The following is a 19,932-nucleotide window of genomic DNA, read 5'->3' as shown; positions in this document are numbered from 1 at the left end:
ACGACGGGAGAGAGGTGAAGCACACTTGTCAATCAAAGAGACGTAGGCCAAGCAAAGGACTACCACTCCCGTGAGCCTCTCTGTCTCTGCCGGGTGAGCGTGGCCGGAAGCGGCATAATCCAGGCTGGTTTCCGGTCGAGCGGATTAAAAATGGAGGAGATCGGTATCTTGGTGGAGAAAACACAGGTACGGGAAAGGGAGAGCGAGCTGCGGGGAGGAGGAGGAGGAGGAGAAGGAGGAGGAGGAGGAGGAGGAGGAGAAGCTAAGTCGCGGGGAGAGCAGCGACCTGGCCGGTGGTTCGGCCTCTTCCTCCCGCTCCTGAGGTTTGGGTAGGAGGCGGCGGAGCACCAGGAGCGCGAAGGACGGAGGTGGAGATGCCGAGTCATTGCTTGTTGGTAGGCCTGGGAGTGGGTGTGAGAGCAGGCCGCGATTGCCAGCAGGTTCCCTCCTTCTCGGCGGTGTGAGGCGTGTTTCGATTTATGGAACTGCGAGCCGATTGCAGTTAATTTGTATTTTGATTGTATACAGTAATTCTCTTGTACGCCTTGATGGGAGCTCATATAAGTAAATGTTACTATGTCATCATCAAAATCACCCTACTTTATTTTGTGTATGAGTCAAGACCACGAAGAGACCTACTATTCCTGCCTTCTATTTTCTCCACAACCAGACTGTGAATTGGGCTTTAGTGAGAGAGAGGGACGACCAAATTCCCCCAGCCTGGTTTTGTGCCTAAGGGAGGATTAGAACATACTGTCTACTCGTTTTCAAGCTATCTTATCTCATTTTTCATAATCTTCTGGGAAACTATTCTCCTTTTTGCTGAAGCTTATGCCAATATCATATTATTGAGACTTCAGAAAGCCTTCTATTGGGTGATAAGGGTTGTGTTACAGGTAGGAATAAGAGCAAACTTAATAAGAATGCTAAATATTTTATCTGTTGGAACTTTTGTCCAATTAGGTTTCAGAGTTTAAAGGAATTCCAAGGATGTTGCTTTGGGTACATCTAGTTTGTTAATGTTGCCAGTGTCCCATTCAGTTATTCTGGTGTGTTTGTCAAAGGTTGAAGTTGGTTACATGTCTATTCATTTGTGGGGATATTCTATATCCAAATTATTTATATCTAATCTGTGCCCTATGTTTTAATATCTAGGATGAGCTTCCTGCTCTCTCTATTTCCAGACCTCAGACTGGCCTCTCCTTCCTAGTTCCTGAAGCTGAGGATGTTGAGGATCTATATAGCCGATACAAAGTGAGCTGATGTTCAGTCACATATTACTATGGTTTAGCAGTGCTGGGGAGCATTGTTGTTTCTAAGTTGTATTTTGTATTTGTCAGTCTACAACTATGTCTATGTTCAAAAGGCATTGGAAAAATAGAATAGAAGGTGTTGAAGAAAGTAAATTATTAACTTTATATCCTGTATTTATTTTGTGCAAATAAAGGCAATATACATCATGCTTTTTCTGTCTATTTTCCCCATAACAGCATCCCAATAAAGTGAGTTGGACTGAGATAAAATGAATAGGCCAAAGTCACCCAACTGACTTGTATACCTAAGGATTAGAACTTGCAGCCTCCTGGCTTTTACTATAGTACAGTTGATAAGGGTATCAAACTGGGTGTCATAAATACATAAAAGAATAGATCTCTGTAGAACTTTATTCAAGTGTCTCACATCAGTTCCTTCTTCATGTCTGATATCTTTTCTACCAGTGGCTCTAGATGTTGCTATTAGCTTTCCAGAACAATGGACTACTGAGTTGTCATTCTCTTTCCCTGCCAAGAAAAGCATTGTGGCAAGAAAAACCAGGGAAAATAAGTGCAGAGTTTGCTCTCCCCCTCTCCTTCCCCCCCCTCCAGTAAAAGTGTACTGCCAGAAAGTACATTTTAACTAGTACTTTCATTTGTTTTTCCTGCTCTCTCCTTCCAACTTTTTTATTTTGTCTTGTGGTTCTGTTTTTTTTTTAGATTCCAAACATAAAGCTCCACTCTTTAATTGTGAATTGCGCTGAATTTTAAAAACAAATATTATCACTCCTTCAAAAATAATGCAGTCAAGTTATTTCAAAACATGCATTCCCCATGCATTTCTGGTATTCAGGATTCCCATACTACTCAGTATTGGGAGTATACTACTTGATACACTATGCATATTCAGAAGGAATTCATGATGTGGTTGGTTATCTCTAGTCCTTGCTTCATTTTATAAATGGGAATTTTGCAGGTGCAACAAAAGTCACACTTTTTTGGTCTTTTTGTAGAAACTCCAGCAGGAGCTGGAATTCCTGGAGGTCCAGGAAGAATACATCAAGGACGAACAGAAAAATCTTAAGAAGGAATTTCTGCATGCTCAGGAGGAGGTGAAACGTATCCAGAGCATCCCACTGGTCATTGGCCAGTTCCTGGAGGCAGTGGATCAAAACACAGCCATTGTTGGTTCTACCACAGGTAGAGTGCCCATCCTTTTTGCTGGCTCTTGATTTGTGGAAGGTTGAGGGAAGAAACTTTACGGCAGACATTATCTTTTTTTGAATTATGTCCCTGGTAGCTCACAGGACCATTTTAATTTCTGTTAAAACAGTTAAGGGCTGCCATTTCAATACCCCCAAATGCCTCAAAGCATTCTAAGAAAGTGAAGTTGCAGTTAGGCTTGATGGTCCCTCCCGCTCATAGAGAAGATAGGCAATAGGCCTAACTAAGTGATCTTCCACTCTCCCCATTCCTTAGAAGTAGAAGTAGGACCCAGTTTAACCTTGTGAATGTCTCCAATGCAGGCTCCAACTACTACGTCCGAATCTTGAGCACCATTGACCGTGAACTGCTGAAGCCCAATGCTTCTGTGGCCCTGCACAAGCACAGTAATGCGTTGGTGGATGTGTTGCCTCCTGAGGCTGATAGCAGTATTATGATGCTGACTTCAGGTGACATGCATCTATCTTTCTTAACCAGATGCAAACTCTGCTCTCTGCCTGCATGGTGTGTGTGTGTGTGTGTGTGTGTGTGTTTGTTTGCCAGAATGTCATTTTATCTGCAAAAATTCCAGATAAATATGAGAATTGAATGTACTAATAAACTCTTTGCTGCATTGTCTCATCATGTAGTTGTTGAGCACACGAAGTGTGGTCACATGACCTAGGGGGAGGTGGCTATTGGAACTTTGGAATTGGGTCATAAGTATCCCTGGTGAGGTCTGCTGTAACTTTGAAAAATCACTAAGTTACCGGTTGTAAGTCGAGGACTATTTGTGTCATTTCTTAAATTGGGAGCAAATAAAAACATGGAATCGGGTTGCTTGCAAAAATGGGTAGTTATTGGATTGAAAGCTTATCAGTGTCTATTTGTTCCAAATAGATCAGAAACCAGATGTGATGTATGCTGACATTGGTGGGATGGATATTCAGAAGCAGGAAGTCCGAGAGGCCGTGGAGCTGCCCCTCACTCACTTTGAACTTTATAAACAGGTATTCTAAATTTCAGGGCTGAAAGTTGGCAAACAGAAGTGGATACAAATAGTCCTTTTGTTATATCACATTTTTGTTTTTCAAAACTTCTTCAAAACTCATATAAGGCATTTGCTCCTCTCCACTCAGCTCAGGCATAATGACTTCTAAACTAGTTTGCTCAGGTTATGAAGAGATTGACAAGCATATTTCACACATCATCTGTCTCTTAGAACGTAAAGTTTTCAAGCGTCAAGTGCTTCTTAAGCTGAGGTATTAGCAGTTATGTGACAGGAAGAAATATATGTCAAAAGAAGCATGCAGTTTTCATGATATAGTAGCTACCAGTGGCTAGGTTTTGCCCATTGTCCTAGGCCGTGAAGCTCTCTTGGTTTTGTGCAGTGTGGGTACCTAGCCATTGTATTAATGGCTTAGTAAGACAGAAGTACAGTCATTATTTAGAGCTAGAGGCAATAAAACTAGACAGCTCACTGGATGCACCAACAATGAAAACACACCTTAAATACGCTAGGCATGTAATGCTAAGTTACGGTTCGCTTAATGTATAACTACCATTGTAGTTTGAGATATTTGTTGCCAGGCAAAACAGCGCAGTAAAATTTATAATTGACTGGATTCAGAGGTTTAATCTTAGCATTGATGGGGGGAGTTATATAATATCAAAGTATTGATGTCCATACTTCAGCCATTTGAGACTGAGGGCATCTTTATTAAATCTGGGAAAAAGTAAAACATGATGGCCTCACAAATTAATTATTTCATTGCTTGTTGCTTCCTTGTGTGGCTCTTTTACAGATTGGAATAGATCCTCCTCGGGGTGTGTTAATGTATGGGCCCCCTGGCTGTGGAAAGACTATGCTGGCCAAAGCTGTGGCCCATCACACCACAGGTATGTATGGTTTTGGTTATATTACCATGTTTCATATAAATTCCTCCCTTGTTAGGTATTTTTCCCTTTCATCTGGGCTATTTTGGTGTTTTATTGCCAACTTTTTGATATTTGTTAGTGCCTGAAGCTGAAAAGAGGCAAGGTCTAAGTGTTGTAATTTAAGAAGGCAACATGGATGGGAAAATAATTGCTAACCAACAGGTGCAACTGGAAGTAGAGGTTGGAGATGTCCTAGAATGCATATTATCACCTTCCTCTATGTAAAGAAGGATAGGCCCCCTCTCTCTGAGCCTTTTTAGTCTTCTCTGTAATAGCACACAGATCAACTGATCAAAGTTAACGTTTGGTTACTCTGGAAACCACCTACAAGCTTGACCTTAAATGTATATTGCTTCATAAATAAACACAGACTCCTGCACAGTCATATGCATAATTCATCCTGCTGTGATAACAAACCAGGGTGCTCTTGTGATGTTTTTCTGCCCAGCTGCTTTCATTCGGGTGGTGGGGTCTGAATTCGTGCAGAAGTACCTGGGTGAGGGGCCACGCATGGTCCGGGATGTTTTCCGACTGGCCAAAGAGAATGCCCCGGCCATCATCTTCATCGATGAAATTGATGCCATTGCCACCAAACGCTTTGATGCCCAGACTGGAGGTGAGTTGGCAAGCAGAAACCGCTGAATTTTGGAGTGTAGCTCCGATTAGTTGGGTGGAAGCTGTGGAGAATGTTTGAAGAATGGGGATGTCCACTTGGCCATGTTGCCTGGATATTTTCAAGCAGTTACAGAGATGTCCACGTGGGCGGGTTCTGGAGAGGCAGAAATAGTGTGCCCTGGAAATTTACTTATCTTTTTCCTTACTGTGTCCTAGTGGTGTCCTCACTGATTCAGCAGCTGAATTGTGCTGCTGCTGTCATTAACTAGAACAGGGCTTTTCAACCTTTTCACCCATTGTACCACTCTTACAATAAGGCAATATCCGAGTACCACCAATCGCCCAGCAAGGTGTCAAAAACTTGAAGACCCCCAAAAAAGGAAAAAAATGATAAAGTACAGGTAGTCCTCGACTTACAACAATTCGCTTAGTGACTGTTCGAAGTTACAACGGCACTGAAAAAAAGTGACTTATAACCATTTTTCACACTTATGATTGTTGCAGCATCCCCAGGATCATGTGATCACCTTTTGCAACTTTTTGACAAATGAAGTCAATGGCCAGGAGTGCGTGGCCAGCTCATCACTCAGGTTGCAGGATGCCTGTGGGGGGTGCGGCTGGGGATGTGGGGGGATTTGTGGGTCTCTGGTGGAAGGGGTGGGATAGGCATGGGAGCCTTCCTTCTCTCCCTCTCTCCCTCCCATTGTCCCTTTCTTCCTTCCCTCTCTCTTTGTCTCTTCCTCCTTCTCTCCCTTCCTTCCATTGTCCCTCCCTCATTGTCCTTCCTTCCCTCCCTCCCTCCCTCCCTTCCATTGTTCCTTCCTTCCCTCTCCCTCTTTGTCCCTTCCTTCCTCCCCCCCTCCGTGCCCAGGAAGGGACAACGGGAGGGGGACAGGCTGCCAGCGTAGCTGGTGGCTGTGCTGCCGGTGGCGATGGCGACATGCGAAACCTGCCTGTGCATGCACAGAGGCAGAGGAAAGCTCTGCCCAGCTCACTTGCTCGTGCTTCGCCGGAAAACATGCTGCTTGCTAATTTAGCAGAAGCACCAGGATCAGCACTGGGCTACAGCTGATTTGTGCTTCTGCTAAATTAGCAAGCGGCATGTTTTCCAGCAAAGCGCGAGCAAGTGAGCTGGGCAGGAGCCCAGGAGAGCAGCTACAGCTGATCTGCGCTTCTGGGCTGCTCTGCAGAAGTGCAGATCAGCTGTAGCTGCGCGCCCCAATCCTGGGTTCCTGCCCAGCTCACTTGCTCACGCTTCGCCAGAAAACATGCTGCTTGCTAATTTAGCAGAAGCGCCAGGATCAGCGCTGGGCTACAGCTGATCCACGCTTCTGGGTGGCTCAGCAGAAGTGCGGCTCAGCTGTAGCAGCACACCGATCCTGGCGCTTGCGCGAGCAAGCAAGAGGACAAGGGTGCGAATTGGCATGTGCTCAGAAACACCGATCTTGTGCTCCTGCTCATCTTGCTTGCAGAAACAAAATTCAGAAGACAAGGAAAGGCGTCAAAAGCTGTTGATAGATAGAAAGCAAGCGGAAAGCAAGCAAGTGAGCTGGGCAGAAGCGTAGAATCGGAGTTTCTGAGCACACGCTGATTTGTGCCCCTTCATTCTTCTGAATGAAGAATTTTAGGGGATGTTGAAAACGAGACAGACTTAGGGCTGTATTAAGACCATAGATCGCTGCATAAGGAGAGTGGAAGGGAGGCGAATTCGTGGTGGAGCAGAAAACACGGGGGGAAGGCGGTAGGAAATAAGCACCAAGGTACATGGTGCCTTGCAAGGGATTCCCGAGTGTTCCGTAATTGTTTTTCCTCTCTCCTCTGTGCGAGAAAAACTTTTGCGGCGTAAATCTGAAACCAAGTGTTCCTGTGAGGTGGCGCAGGAGGTCCTTGGGAGAGGAGGGCAAGCTTGGCGTTTCCTCTCTCCCAATCCCCTTCCTCTTCTTCATCCCCTTCCTCGGCCTGCCTGCGATCTTAGCTCACGGCTCTGTGGCTTTTCTTTGCCTTGCCAAGCTTTCTTCCGTCCGCCCAGTTCCCGGGAGCGGGAGCACCGAGGAGATATGGCAGAAACACATGAAGGCGAGAAGTAAAAAACAAAACAAACACGGAGTTCCAGCCAGTAGAGGCTTGGCAGCCCAGCTGCCGAGAAACAGGAGAGTGCAAAGTCGAGGAGAAGAAGGTGGCAGTTTCCTCCCAAAGGGGGCTCTTTTTCTCCACCCCTTCCCTCAGTCAGCCAAGAGCTCTGTCTATTATCAGGCTAGCGCTTGTTGTGAAGTAAGAAGAGAGAGGGGAAGGGCGATATGGATCCCCTGACCTGCCTCCACGAGAAGAAGTCAATCCGGTTGCTGCACAATGAGTCCCTGGGGAGGGTGGGGCCTTGCTCTGCACCTGCGCTCTTCACGCGCCCTCTGCAGGGCACGTTCGGTAGGGTTCATGGAGGCTGCCGCCAAGCAGTATGTTTTCCATAAACGAGCTGGGAAGGAGCAGAGCGGGGGAGAGGAAGGCGACGCCGCGGGAGGGAGGAAGGCGATGCCGCGTACCACCAGCCAGGTGGTCGCGTACCACCAGCGGTACGCATACCACCGGTTGAAAAGCCCTGAACTAGAACTTGTGATTATTTTATCTATCTGTATTATGTAACTCACTCTGCAAAGGCTTTTATCTTAACAAGCAATACTGAAGCTAAACCAAAATAAAAGAAGGGAAAACATTGCTGTGTTTATACAATATACTTAATCATGTTAATGAAAGATTGCATGGTTGAATTTGTATAACTGGCTGAGTTTGATCAGCCATCATATTCATTTGAGTTTAACATTACTTGCTTTTATTTTGTGTGTGTGTGTGTAAAAAACCTAGCTTTTTGATGCTGATGATTCGGTGTGTTGTGAATCCTGAAATTGAGTTATTTGGTAACAAAATCTAAACAAGCTCTAGTTCCTTTTCTCCTTATTTATGCTGAGCACTTCTGTGTGCAGCATTCTTTTCCCTCTCTTCCCGATTTGCATTAGAAACTAAATAGCTTTGACATTATTTCTTTAGCGGTATAAATCTCTAGTACCTGTCTAGTTCTTGGCTGCTGAGAATCGCACGGTTACCTAATATGTGGGCATTGCTCTTACCTTGCCTTGTCACAGTGTATTGGAACTCTGGGTTTGCAAAGTTCTTTATCTGTTGACCACAGTATCTTCTACGTTGGGTTGGTCTATGAAAGCCAGAGGGGAATCTCTCTCTAGGTGGGTTTGTGTTTCTCTGTGTGTAAACTGCAGCTTCTCCAGTACAGGAGATGGATAATCCACGGATGGGTTTTCTCTGTCTGCCTGCTCTTGAGACCAAGTAGCCAAAGCTTGACACGCCCCCACTTCCTGTGGAGTCCATTCTTAACTTGGTCTCTGCTCGAGAAGACTCGTTTTGGCGTGGCTCTCAGCTTATCAGGTTAGACAAGAAATCCATTGATTGATTATCCCTTGATAATTGGCTTCCCCTTCCAAAAAAAAATTGCCACCTATAGGAATGTAACCACAAAATTTTCTGGGGATCAGTCCTGATCTCAAACCTAAAATTAAAAAGGGGATTGGTGGGGAGGGAAACTTCCCCACAGATATCAGCCAGCCCCAGGGCTCTGGGGGGTGGAAAGGGGGGGAAGAAGGCATCAGCAGAGACTACTTGCTGAACCTTTTCCCCAACCACTAAGTTTTCCTTGGGATCATCCCTGATCCTATATTAAAATTGAAAAAGGGGGTGTGGGGGGGGAAACTCCCCACGGATCCCAGCCAGCCCCAGGGCTCTGGAGGTGGAAAGGGGGGGGGAAGGCATCAGCAGAGACCACTTGCTGAGCTTTTCTCCCCAACCTTCCATGGGATTTTTTCCTCAAATTGGGGGAAAAAATAACACTCTCCAGGTCCGGATTCAAACTTGAATTCAGATCATCGGAGATTCCCTAGCAGCTCAGGGCAACCGCGGGCGCCATTTTAGTTGCCGTTTTCAGGCAACAAAGGCAATCCCTGACTGGGATTCCCTTAAAACGTCACCAGCGCGCCAAATTTAAATCCCCGGGCACAAGCAGCTTCTGGGAGGCTGCGGAGCTTATTTTCAGAGGGAAACGAGCCGCAGCCACCCTCCTTTTTAAAAAGCCGAAGCACAGGAAGGGAGTAAGCCCCAACCAAGAAACGGAGGCTAGAGAACCCTCCTGGGATCCGCAAAGCCCGTTTTCAGGGAGAAACGAGCTGCGGCTACCATCTCTTGCCAGAGAAAGGCAAACCGAGCTTAAGGAAGCTCCACATCATATCTGGAATCACTGATAGAGGCGGAATAGGAGCGCACAACCAGCGCTCCACCCCCGATACACACATATAATAATAGGACAAAATATAATAATAATAAAAATAAATACATAAATTTTAATAATAATAATAATAATAATTAAAAAAAATTTTTTTTAAAGCTAAAAATTAAGCGACTGCAGGGCCAACAGGCCTAAAGGCAGAACACACAATATTATCATCATCACCATTATTGTTGTTGTTATTATTATTATTATTTTATTATTGTTGTTGTTCCTATTATTAGTATAATAGTAATAGTATTAATAAGAATAAATTCCGCTCTAGGTGACCGCCATTTGATACCTGCTGTGTATTAAGTCAGGCCTACAGACCCTTTTGAGGTCGCCACTGATATTTTTTGCCTCCCTTTTCCTTTTTCTACTGGTGCACGTTGCCTGGTCACCTAAGGCCTCCGGGCGGAACCCAAAGAGTGGTTCCAAACGTGCCTTCGGTACCTCCCTCAGCTACCGTGACCTTAGCCCAGAGAGAATATTTTTGTTGTGGTCGGGTGATCAGGGGAACAGTCCTGGTACTTGTTCCAATTTCGCTCCCGCCAATACTTGCCTGCCTGAGCGTCTTCTCAGTTTTTCTGGGACTGCTCAAGCGGAATGGAGGGACCCTCGTTGCCTCAATCCATGAGCACGACCCCTCCATCTCCCAATTACGGCTGCAACACACCTTCTGACCAGAAGGCGGCAGGCAAGTGCAAAGCGAAGACAAAACACTCGCTCAAGAGGCCCTCCAAGTTGGCGGAAAAGCAAGCCAGCTGTAGGCACCAGGCCCTGGAGAAGGAGTTCTCCAGAGCGCAGAGGCAGGCCCAATTGGAATTGGTTCAAATAGCGGCCACCGAGATGGAATTACCATTGGGTCCATCCACATCAACCCAGAGCGCGTGGTCCATTCCAGGAACACCGCAACCACTGGATCCGCCATCTACATCAGCCCAACAAACAACCACGGCGGCAGGCACAACCACTGAGTCCAACTCTCCACCTGCGGTCACCACACCCAAAGGTAATGACATAGGGGACATCTGGGCAGATGGACGGCTAGAGGCCCTATTAACCAAAGTGGTGGACCGAGCCCTAGCACAGCGCTCCGCCCACCACGACCAGGGGCCCTCCATCTCAGCCATGCCACACTCGGAACTCCCCTCAGAGTCCTCAGGCATTCAGGAACCCGTCTCCCCGGCCCAGTCCTCCATGAGTGGTTATTCTTCACCACAAGAGGAGGATCAACCTGGGATCTCTATGTCAGAGGATGAGGAACTTCCCCCTGAGCCCCCCTCAGGGGGATTATTTAATCCCAACCGCTTCCTCACGATACTACGCAAGGCCACAGCCATTGCGGACATGGGGACGGATCAGTTTTCTCAGCCGCAAGCGACACCGGCCACCACATCCAGACCCGTATTCGTAGAAAAGGTGACAACGCAACACCATATACCTTGCCCCGCCATTTTCCTGAAAGGGATCAAGAAGCCATGGGACTCTCCCGCTTCCTTCCCATCAGTGAGTGGTACGGACAAAAAATTATACAGCACTGCCACAGACCTCAATGAGGCCTTAGAAATTCCTAAAGTAGATGAAGCCTGGACCCCCTTGGTCTCCCAGACAGCCATGGCTGGGGACCTAGTGGAGGCCCTTAAGGCAGATGACAAAAAGTGGGAACAAGCCTTTCGCAAAACCCACCAGACAGCGGCATGGGCCATCAAAGCAGCCACCTCGGCCTCCTTTTTTGTCCGGGCCACCCTCATCTGGTTGCAACAACTACAAACCATAGTTCCTATGGAGGACATACGAACACACCAGGACCTGGCTAAGATGGTAGCAGCCACGGAATACGCTGCAGACGCAACGTTCCAATCGGCCATTTTTTCATCCAGATCCATAGCATCCAACATAATTGCCAGGAGAATGCTATGGCTAAAACACTGGCAAGCTGACACCAAGGCTAAGTGGCGGCTAGCGACCGCCCCTTACTCAAGCAACGGTCTGTTTGGGGAGGCCTTGGACCCCTATCTTGTAGAGAACAAAGACAAGCGGAAGGTCATGGCACACTTGAACAAAAGGTCAGACAAACGTACCACACCTTACTTTCGTAGGCAGTCCTTTCGCCAACCGACAACCACGCCTATCAGTCAGGCACCCAAGCCATTCACTCCCAGGCAGAACAAACCGTACGGCCGCCCCTACGACAGACCGGGGTTCCAGCCCAGACAACAAAACCAGTCGAGACGACCCTTTCGTGGAACGGGTCGTCCGTACCGGAAGACAAAATGACTCCTACATAGACCTACCCATTGGAGGAAGACTAGCTCACTTCTTCCACCAGTGGGAGCAGACCTCCACGGACAAATGGGTACTACAAACCATCCAGTCCGGGCTGTCCCTGGAGTTCCTGGTCACACCCCCAGACCGACTCATCAACTGCTCGGTCTCCAGGAACCCCACCAAACGCAAACTCATGCAGGAGGCCATCCAACACCTATTGGACATTCAAGCCATAGAACCGGTCCCAGCGGAATACAGAGGCAGAGGATTTTACTCCATCCTCTTCGTGGTTCCAAAGACTTCAGGAGGATGGAGGGCAATCCTGGACCTAAAAAACCTCAACCGCTACATCACATACAAAAAATTCAAGATGCAATCCCTTCAGTCCATCCTGGGAAGCATCAGAGAAGGAGACTTCCTGGCATCGATAGACCTCACGGAAGCCTACCTTCACATCCCCATCCACCCAAACCACCGCCGGTTCCTACGTTTCTGTTACGGGGGAAAACACTTCCAATACAGAGCTCTCCCCTTCGGTCTATCTTCGGCACCCAGGGTATTTACCAAGATACTAGCAGCGGTAGCCGCCAAACTGAGAAAAATCCCAATACGCGTCCAATGTTACCTAGACGACATACTAATCCAAGCAACATCCCTACAGACAGCTCAGGCGGACGTAAGGACCGTCATTCGCGTCCTCCAATTACACGGATTCTCAGTAAACTTTCAGAAGAGCCAGACAGTTCCCTCGTCCAGGCTGCTGCATCTGGGGGCCATGATAGACACAACCAACTGTATGGTCTATCTCTCCCAAGACCGGGTGGCCGGCATCAGGGAACTGGCTCGCTGGGTTCACAGGCAACGTTCAGTTCCGATACTAACACTTTCCCAATTATTGGGCAAGATGGTATCGGCCATAGCCATTGTACCCTGGGCCAGGCTCCACCTACGGGAACTACAGTGGTTTCTGCTCCCTTACCAACGGCAGAACACCAGCGCATCCAACCACCTAGTCAGGGTCACGGCACAAATCCGCAGGGCGCTACGCTGGTGGTGCTCTCGGGCCGTGACCAAGGGGTCACCCTTCAAGGAACCAGTCAGAGTTACCATCACTACAGACGCCAGTCTGTATGGTTGGGGAGCCCATCTGGACTCCCAGTTTGTACAGGGACGTTGGTCCACCACGGATCTGAGAAACAACATCAACTGGCTAGAACTCAGGGCTATCCACCTAGCCTTGCAACAATTCAAAGACAGAATCAGAGGCCACCACGTTCTAGTCCTAACAGACAACGTAGCAGCCAAGGCGCACATCAATCGGCAGGGGGGGACCAGATCAAAAACCCTGATGACAGAGTCACGACTCCTATTCAGCTGGGTAGAGCCCAATCTGAAGTCACTAAAAGCGGAACACATATCGGGGGTCAACAACCAGCAAGCGGACTTCCTAAGCCGCACCACAGTGGACCCTTCAGAGTGGGGGCTACACCCGAACTTGTTCCTAGACATCTCCCGCAAGTTCGGGTACCCGATCCTCGATCTGTTCGCATCATCAGACAATGCCCAGCTCCCCAGATTTTACTCTCGTTACTTCAACCCGCGAGCAGAGGGGACGGACGCTCTGAGAACTCAGTGGCCTCAGGGTCTGCTTTATGCTTTTCCCCCACTACCACTCATACCGGCGGTCATCCGCAAGCTGATTCAGGAGCGGGCAGAAGTAATCCTAGTAGCACCATATTGGCCACAGAGACCGTGGTTCGCCGACCTGATGAACCTGTCTCAGTCGCCCCCATGGAACATTCCCCCTCATCAAGTGTCCCTACACCAGAGAACCATCAGTCACCCGGAACCCCAATGGTTACAACTGACCGCCTGGCACTTGAGCGCCAGATAATGGCACAGGAACTATTCTCTCCCGGGGCCATTACCATAATTCAAGCTTCACGCCGTCTGGCAACAAACCGCATTTATGACTCCACTTGGAAAAATTTTTGCCTTTGGTGCAGGGAACGGCAGTTTGACTTACACAAACTCTACATCCCTCAGATAGTAGATTACCTCTTGGAGGGACTAGACAGAGGCCTCGCCCCCGCGACCATCCGCAGGCAAGTGGCGGCCTTGTCCACCCTCCTCACCTGCACGGATTCGGTTCCCTTAGCTCACCACCCCAGGATCCGCGCCTTTATCAAGGGCGCCTATAACACCAGACCTCCAGTAATTCACAGGTACCCGTCCTGGGAACTACCGCGAGTCCTTCACGCACTCACTCGGTCACCATTTGAACCATTGGCGACCGTTTCCTTGCGACACCTGTCGCTAAAGGTGGCGTTCCTGATTGCCATCACATCGGCCAGACGAATTTCGGAACTGGCCGCACTGTCAGTCAGAAACGACCTATGCATTTTCCACAAGGACAGGGTGGTCCTTAGGTTAGATCCTGCCTTCATACTGAAGGTGAATTCACTCTTTCACAGGACACAGGAAGTAATTCTCCCAAACTTCTGTCCAAATCCAACACATGACCGGGAGCGGCAGTGGCATACATTGGACGTCCGCAGAGCCTTGCGGCGTTATATAAAGCATACAGAACCCTTCCGCAAATCGGAGGCCCTATTTGTGTCCTTCCAAGCGGGCACCTTGGGGCGGAAAGTTTCCGCGGGCACCATTGGAAGGTGGATCCGAAGCTGTATCGCAGAAGCTTACAATGTATCATCCCTGCCGCCCCCAAGTCATCTCACGGCCCATTCCACCCGAAGTGCTGCAACTTCGGCAGCATGGGCTACCCAGGGGTCAATCGAGGAAGTTTGCAGGGCCGCGACATGGTCCTCGCCTTCCCCGTTTATACGACACTACAAGATAGACCGCTTTGCATCGGCGGACGCCTCCTTTGGTAGGAGGGTCCTCCAGCAAGTTGTCTCAGAGATCAATCTACCGGCCTTATCTGTTTCCCACCCCTTGGGACAGTGAGGCTTTGGTACGTCCCATCCGTGGATTATCCATCTCCTGTACTGGAGAAGGGGCGTTGGTCTTACCTGAACGCCTTTTCTCAGTACGGAGATGGATAATCCACACCCACCCCAAGGCCAGCAGGCCGCTAGTAGGGAGCTGAGAGCCAATACCTCGTCAATCATCAGCCAATTCGCCCTCGTTAAGAATGGACTCCACAGGAAGTGGGGGCGTGTCAAGCTTTGGCTACTTGGTCTCAAGAGCAGGCAGACAGAGAAAACCCATCCGTGGATTATCCATCTCCGTACTGAGAAAAGGCGTTCAGGTAAGACCAACGCCCCTTCTAATCGCCACAGCAAGAATGGCTGATGGTAAAAGATGTGGGGCTTTTATTTAAACAATATCTACAAGGCCGTATGTTTTCTGTTTTCCCAGGATTAGGCCTGGACTTGTTACAGATGCCCTCATTTCTCAACATTTGGTAAATTAAGCCTTCTTTACAACCTTTGTGCAGATTTGTTCAATGATGTGAGATTTTAATTAGGTTTGGAAGTATAGGACAGGCATGTCAAACTGCTGGCCCGCGGGCCGGATGAGTCACGCCAAAACCGCGCCTACCCCATTGCCGGCAATGGGGAGAAAGTCCCGATACGTCGCACGACATCATGTGACATCACGAGTTTGACATGCTGGGTATAGGATAACAAGTAAGGATTTAAGAAAGGGGAGATTAGAAGTCCTGGTAGCTCTTAACTGTAGGAAAGAGTAAACTCATTAACCAAATTCTACATTCTGTGGAATTCATTTGTAAGAGAAGAATTTCAACATTAATAAATATCTAAATTGGGGGAAACCTTAAGAGGATGGATTGCAAAACGTATTACTTCATTTATCTATTTTTGAAAGTTTCACAAGATTTCTGGTTTCTGTTCAGCATTTTGTCAATATGTGTAATAAGTTGAAACTTGGGAGCGTCAATAAAAATTAAGAGTTCTGTGATCCTGAGTTACTTCCCAGAGGGAGCACAAGCTGATGTGATGTCCTTTAAAGTCTGTGGAATGAATGTGTCAGACGTGGAATATGGAGGAAGGCATGGACTGCTTCTCTTACCTGGCTGTCCTCTGATAATTTTGTCGGTCTCTCCACAGCGGACAGGGAGGTTCAACGGATTCTCTTGGAGCTCCTCAATCAGATGGATGGCTTTGACCAGAATGTTAATGTCAAGGTGTGTTGGGGCTTAAAGATGGTTTGAGTGATCTAAGGAGGCAGTGATCTGCTTTCACTTTTCTACATTTTGAACTACACAAATACAGTGCTTAATACAAATGTGCATTTATACGAAAGGGAAAAGGAGAAAAACTCTTCCCAAATCACAGCAAAATACCAAAAATTAACATATTGCAATTAATAAAAGTTTAGCCCACGGTTCACAATAGCTGATAATCTACTGAAGCACTTGCCATGTCCAAAAAAACGTTACGCAGCTTCTTTGCCCCTTATATCAGTTTTTTTGGCAAATACCTAAAATAAAAAGTAATTTTTTTCAAGCATGGTTCATTTTGGAAGTCTGGGATGGGATTACAAGAATTTCAGTAACGGGACTGTTTCCCATTTAGAATCAATACTTTGTGGGTGGATTTTTTTTTCTTCTAATAGTATTCCTGTGATCGAACAAGGAGGCGAGAAGCTTACAAGGCAGTTAATGGTTTTCTGAATCCTTGTCAGTCAAGGAACCATAACAACCCCAAGCTTTTTGCAGTTGCTAAAGTGAGGAAAATTCCAGACTTGGAGAAGATTTTCTCCTTTTACTTATTAAACTTCCGTTCACTATTTGTCTTAGTCAGCTGTGTTTAAGAGTATACAAGGCGTGTATATAGCTTTGGACTGAGTTGGCATTTTAAAATTCAGCTTTGATGTGGTTGTTTCTTCTCTTGTTCTTTTGACCACAGGTGATAATGGCTACAAACCGAGCAGACACCCTTGATCCTGCTTTGCTCCGACCGGGCCGTCTAGATCGTAAAATCGAGTTTCCTCTTCCAGATAGACGCCAAAAACGGTTAATCTTCTCTACCATCACCAGCAAGATGAATCTCTCTGAGGAGGTGGATCTGGAAGATTGTATCCTTGACAACAACTTGGTGAAAAGAAGTGATCTTTTTTTGGTGCCTTATTGGAAAAACATGGCTACATTCATCTATAGCGGAGGTCTCCAAACTTGGCAACTTTTAGATTTATGGACTTCAACTCCCAGAATTCCTCAGCTCTGGCTGGGGAATTCTGGGAGTTGAAGTCCACTAGTCTTAAGGTTGCCAAATTTAGAGTCCCCTGATCTATAGAACAGGAGGTTTGGGATATATTTTTTAAAAAATTCTTTCCAACCCAATATTGTTGTAAAGAAATTACATAAAGTTGCTCAAGACTATAATCTATGCCGGGATAGATTATAGCTTCCATTTCAGGCAGCAGGTTGGGGGAGACAAAGTGTTTTGTGTCTAACACATCTTATTGGAGCAAAGTATTTAAGTTCCATCTCTCAATTGTGTTTTGCTTGATTTCATTGTATTCTCCCTTTTCTCTGTTAATTCAAGGTTGTGTATATAGACACCTCTCGTTAGTTTTTCTTTTACAAGAACAATTCTGAAGAAGGCTTTGTTGAGAGTAGGTATCAGACTCAAGAGTCACCCAGCGACCTATAAGTTCAAGCAAGGACTTGCAGCTGAGTCTCCCTAATCCAGTGTAGAATGATAGTTAAGGTGTTGGAGAAAAGAGACCCAAATTCTAGTCTATCCTTAACCATAGAAATTTGCAGTGTAACTTGGGCCAGTCATTCATTCATAGCCCAATGTATCTCCCTGGATCATTATTGGGAGAAAAATAAGAGGAGCATTGCTGTGTGCAGTTCCTTGAGCTTCTGAATAAAAGGAGGATAAACATTTAGTAAATAAAAAACTTCCAATACTTCAATCACTGCTTAAGACACATAGATTTCAGCTGCTTTCCTGGGGCCATTCTTCCTGCTCACGCCATCAGTTGTTGTGTTGCAAGAGCTGCTTCTTGTCCAGCAGATCCCTCCTCCAGGAACAAATTAGAGGCAGCTACTGTGGGAGGGAGAATTCATGCTGTAATAGTTGCTCCTGACTGGTTAGAGCTGTTTTCTGTTTAGCCATGAAAACAATGCAGGTGGATTGGACATTTATTGTGTTCTTGCCTAATCTGGCAGTGCTCTTTGTTATGAAATGGGATGTCCAACCAGTTCCATTTTTGTGTTATTGCTGGGTTCTTCCCAATTCATCTGGACCACCAGGAACTAATTCTTCAGAGGGAAAGGAGACTCCAATCCTTGTGAAGCTTGATTGGGAGAATCTGTACCTTTTCCAATGAAGTGATTACTTACCTTTATTTCAATAATTGGCTCCCATTTGTTGGCTTCCCTGTAACATTTCACTGGGTCAAATGGAAAGGGGACCACTTAGAAGAGAGTATCATGCATGATTGCAGAAGTCAGCTAGCTAAAATTGTGGGATGGTCAGGTTGGGCCTTTTCTCTTTATTTTTTCCTTTACTCCTTCTAGATGTGGCAAGGCCAGATAAGATCTCGGGAGCTGACATCAACTCCATTTGCCAGGAGGTTAGTATGTTCCTCCTGTTAGATGTTCCAAAGAAGCAGATGGCCATCAGTTTTAGTTCCGATTAACCAACTGCTTCCTCTTTATTCTGGTCTAGCAATCCTAACAATTGGGGAAATGAGAGAAATCTTCAGAGGAGAAAAAAAAATACGCATGAAATGTTAGGTTGTGAATCATGTTCCTCCTGGGTCAACTTCTGTGAGAGAATATGAGTAGGCTGGTAGCCAGAAACTTAAGCTATGAGCTGGGAGTCACAAGTTTGGATCGTGCCTCTATAGCAAACTCTGTAGGAGGACTAAGGATCTCTGCCAGCGTTACATCTGATACCTTATCCATCTCATTGGGTTTTATTTTTGTGGTGGATTTTAGCAGACTCCCCCCTCCCAATTAGTGATCTTTCCACTTAAGCTAGATAAAAGAGAAGGCGAAACAAAGCATTATACGTGGGAGTGAATAGAAAGATTGCTGATTGAGATTCAGCAAACAGCCATATTAATTTGTGTTTTTAACCAGCTGGGAACTGGGAATTAAAGTAGGGATCCTCTGAATAACTTCCAATAGATTTATATATATTTGTATGTGTCTATATTTGCAGTGGCTGTAGTGGGCTGGGGAGTGCGATCATACTTCGGTTTTCAATGCAGGAATCAAAATTTTAACATACACAGCAGTCATTGGCATCTATTGAAGGGAGGCTACTGCTTCCTTGGGCAATACATCGGGCTACAGTTCCCAGAACCTCTTGCCAAGATGGTGTGAATTATAAGTCAGAACGAGAATGTGCCTTTGAGCATTGCTACATGGTGTCTTTCCACCTCTCTTTTATTGTGAGCACTCCCTTTTCTTCATGGTTGATGTTTGAAACATTTTCCCTTCTTTCTAGCCTCATTATCTTCTCGTTCTTTCTTTTAGGCTGGGATGCTGGCAGTACGGGAGAACCGTTACATTGTCCTCGCCAAGGACTTTGAAAAAGCCTACAAAACAGTCATCAAAAAAGATGAACAGGAACATGAGTTCTACAAATAAAGATAGGAACAGCAGGACCAACGCTTGGTTTGCTCGTCTCAGTCCTTGGGTTGGAAGGAGGGGCTGTGTTTTTTATGTGTTTCTGGTAGGCAACATTTATCCTGTGACTTTTTTTTTTTAAGCTATCCAGAAATGCCACTGTTCCCTTCATTGGTGGAAATTGGAGATGAGTTTGTCTTTATCTCATCCCCTCCATTCCCATATGTTCTTGATCTGCCTATATTGTTTTTATTCTCAGGCCCAATAGGGAGTAAGGTTTGAATTGGATTAACATTTGCTCCCTTGGAAGAAGGGAGTATGGGTGGGAATAGACCTGTCAACTATTGTTACACCACAGTTCCATCATATTTGAAAATTTGTCACATGGTTGGGGCTTGTGGTTGATAGTTGAAAGCAATAGTTAGCCTGTGGAGTGTGTGGGTTCATATTGCATGCTTGGTTCACATGTTAAATATTAGATCAAAATCAGTCAAATCTTTTTCTAGTATTGTGTAATGCCCATCTGATGTTTTTGCAGCTTTTATAAATTGGGTTCCACATTACACTAAGCTAGGTTTTATTAAACATGATTTGAAGAAATCTCAATTTAGACCTATGAATCCCCACCAAGCCACATTATGACTTAATAATATGCTGTATGATCTTGATTATCAAAGCATTGATGACTTGTTAGCAAATACAGTAAATGAAGTTTATTCTTATGGTCCAGGAAATAAAAGACCTTTGTGATA

At 46.2% G+C, this 19,932-nt stretch overlaps 1 protein-coding gene across 1 annotated transcript; it reads left to right on the top strand.

Moving 5' to 3' along the window:
- The first annotated feature begins 7 nt into the window (after positions 1-7).
- On the top strand, positions 8-19,932 carry PSMC4 (proteasome 26S subunit, ATPase 4). Its single transcript, XM_039325688.1, has 11 exons — positions 8-186; positions 1,156-1,254; positions 2,267-2,453; positions 2,780-2,926; positions 3,357-3,466; positions 4,262-4,355; positions 4,843-5,010; positions 15,699-15,775; positions 16,500-16,668; positions 18,122-18,177; positions 19,088-19,932. Exons 1-11 carry the CDS (start codon positions 151-153, stop codon positions 19,199-19,201), a joined length of 1,257 nt encoding a protein of 418 aa, XP_039181622.1. The 5' UTR covers positions 8-150; the 3' UTR covers positions 19,202-19,932.

The sequence above is a fragment of the Crotalus tigris genome, unplaced genomic scaffold (assembly GCF_016545835.1).
Source record: "Crotalus tigris isolate CLP2741 ecotype Arizona unplaced genomic scaffold, ASM1654583v1 scf7180000024338.4412243, whole genome shotgun sequence".
In the NCBI taxonomy this organism is placed as follows: Eukaryota; Metazoa; Chordata; class Lepidosauria; order Squamata; family Viperidae; genus Crotalus; species Crotalus tigris.
This window is presented reverse-complemented; position numbering and strand designations above follow the sequence as displayed.

What these genes read in the sequence shown, in the direction of transcription:
- PSMC4 (XM_039325688.1), top strand. Translation starts at nt 151, where the DNA reads ATGGAGGAGATCGGTATCTTGGTGGAGAAAACACAG. An exon ending in ACTTTGAACTTTATAAACAG is followed by an intron (nt 3,467 to 4,261) that starts GTATTCTAAATT and finishes GCTCTTTTACAG; the next exon opens with ATTGGAATAGATCCTCCTCG. An exon ending in GGAGGTGGATCTGGAAGATT is followed by an intron (nt 16,669 to 18,121) that starts GTATCCTTGACA and finishes TACTCCTTCTAG; the next exon opens with ATGTGGCAAGGCCAGATAAG.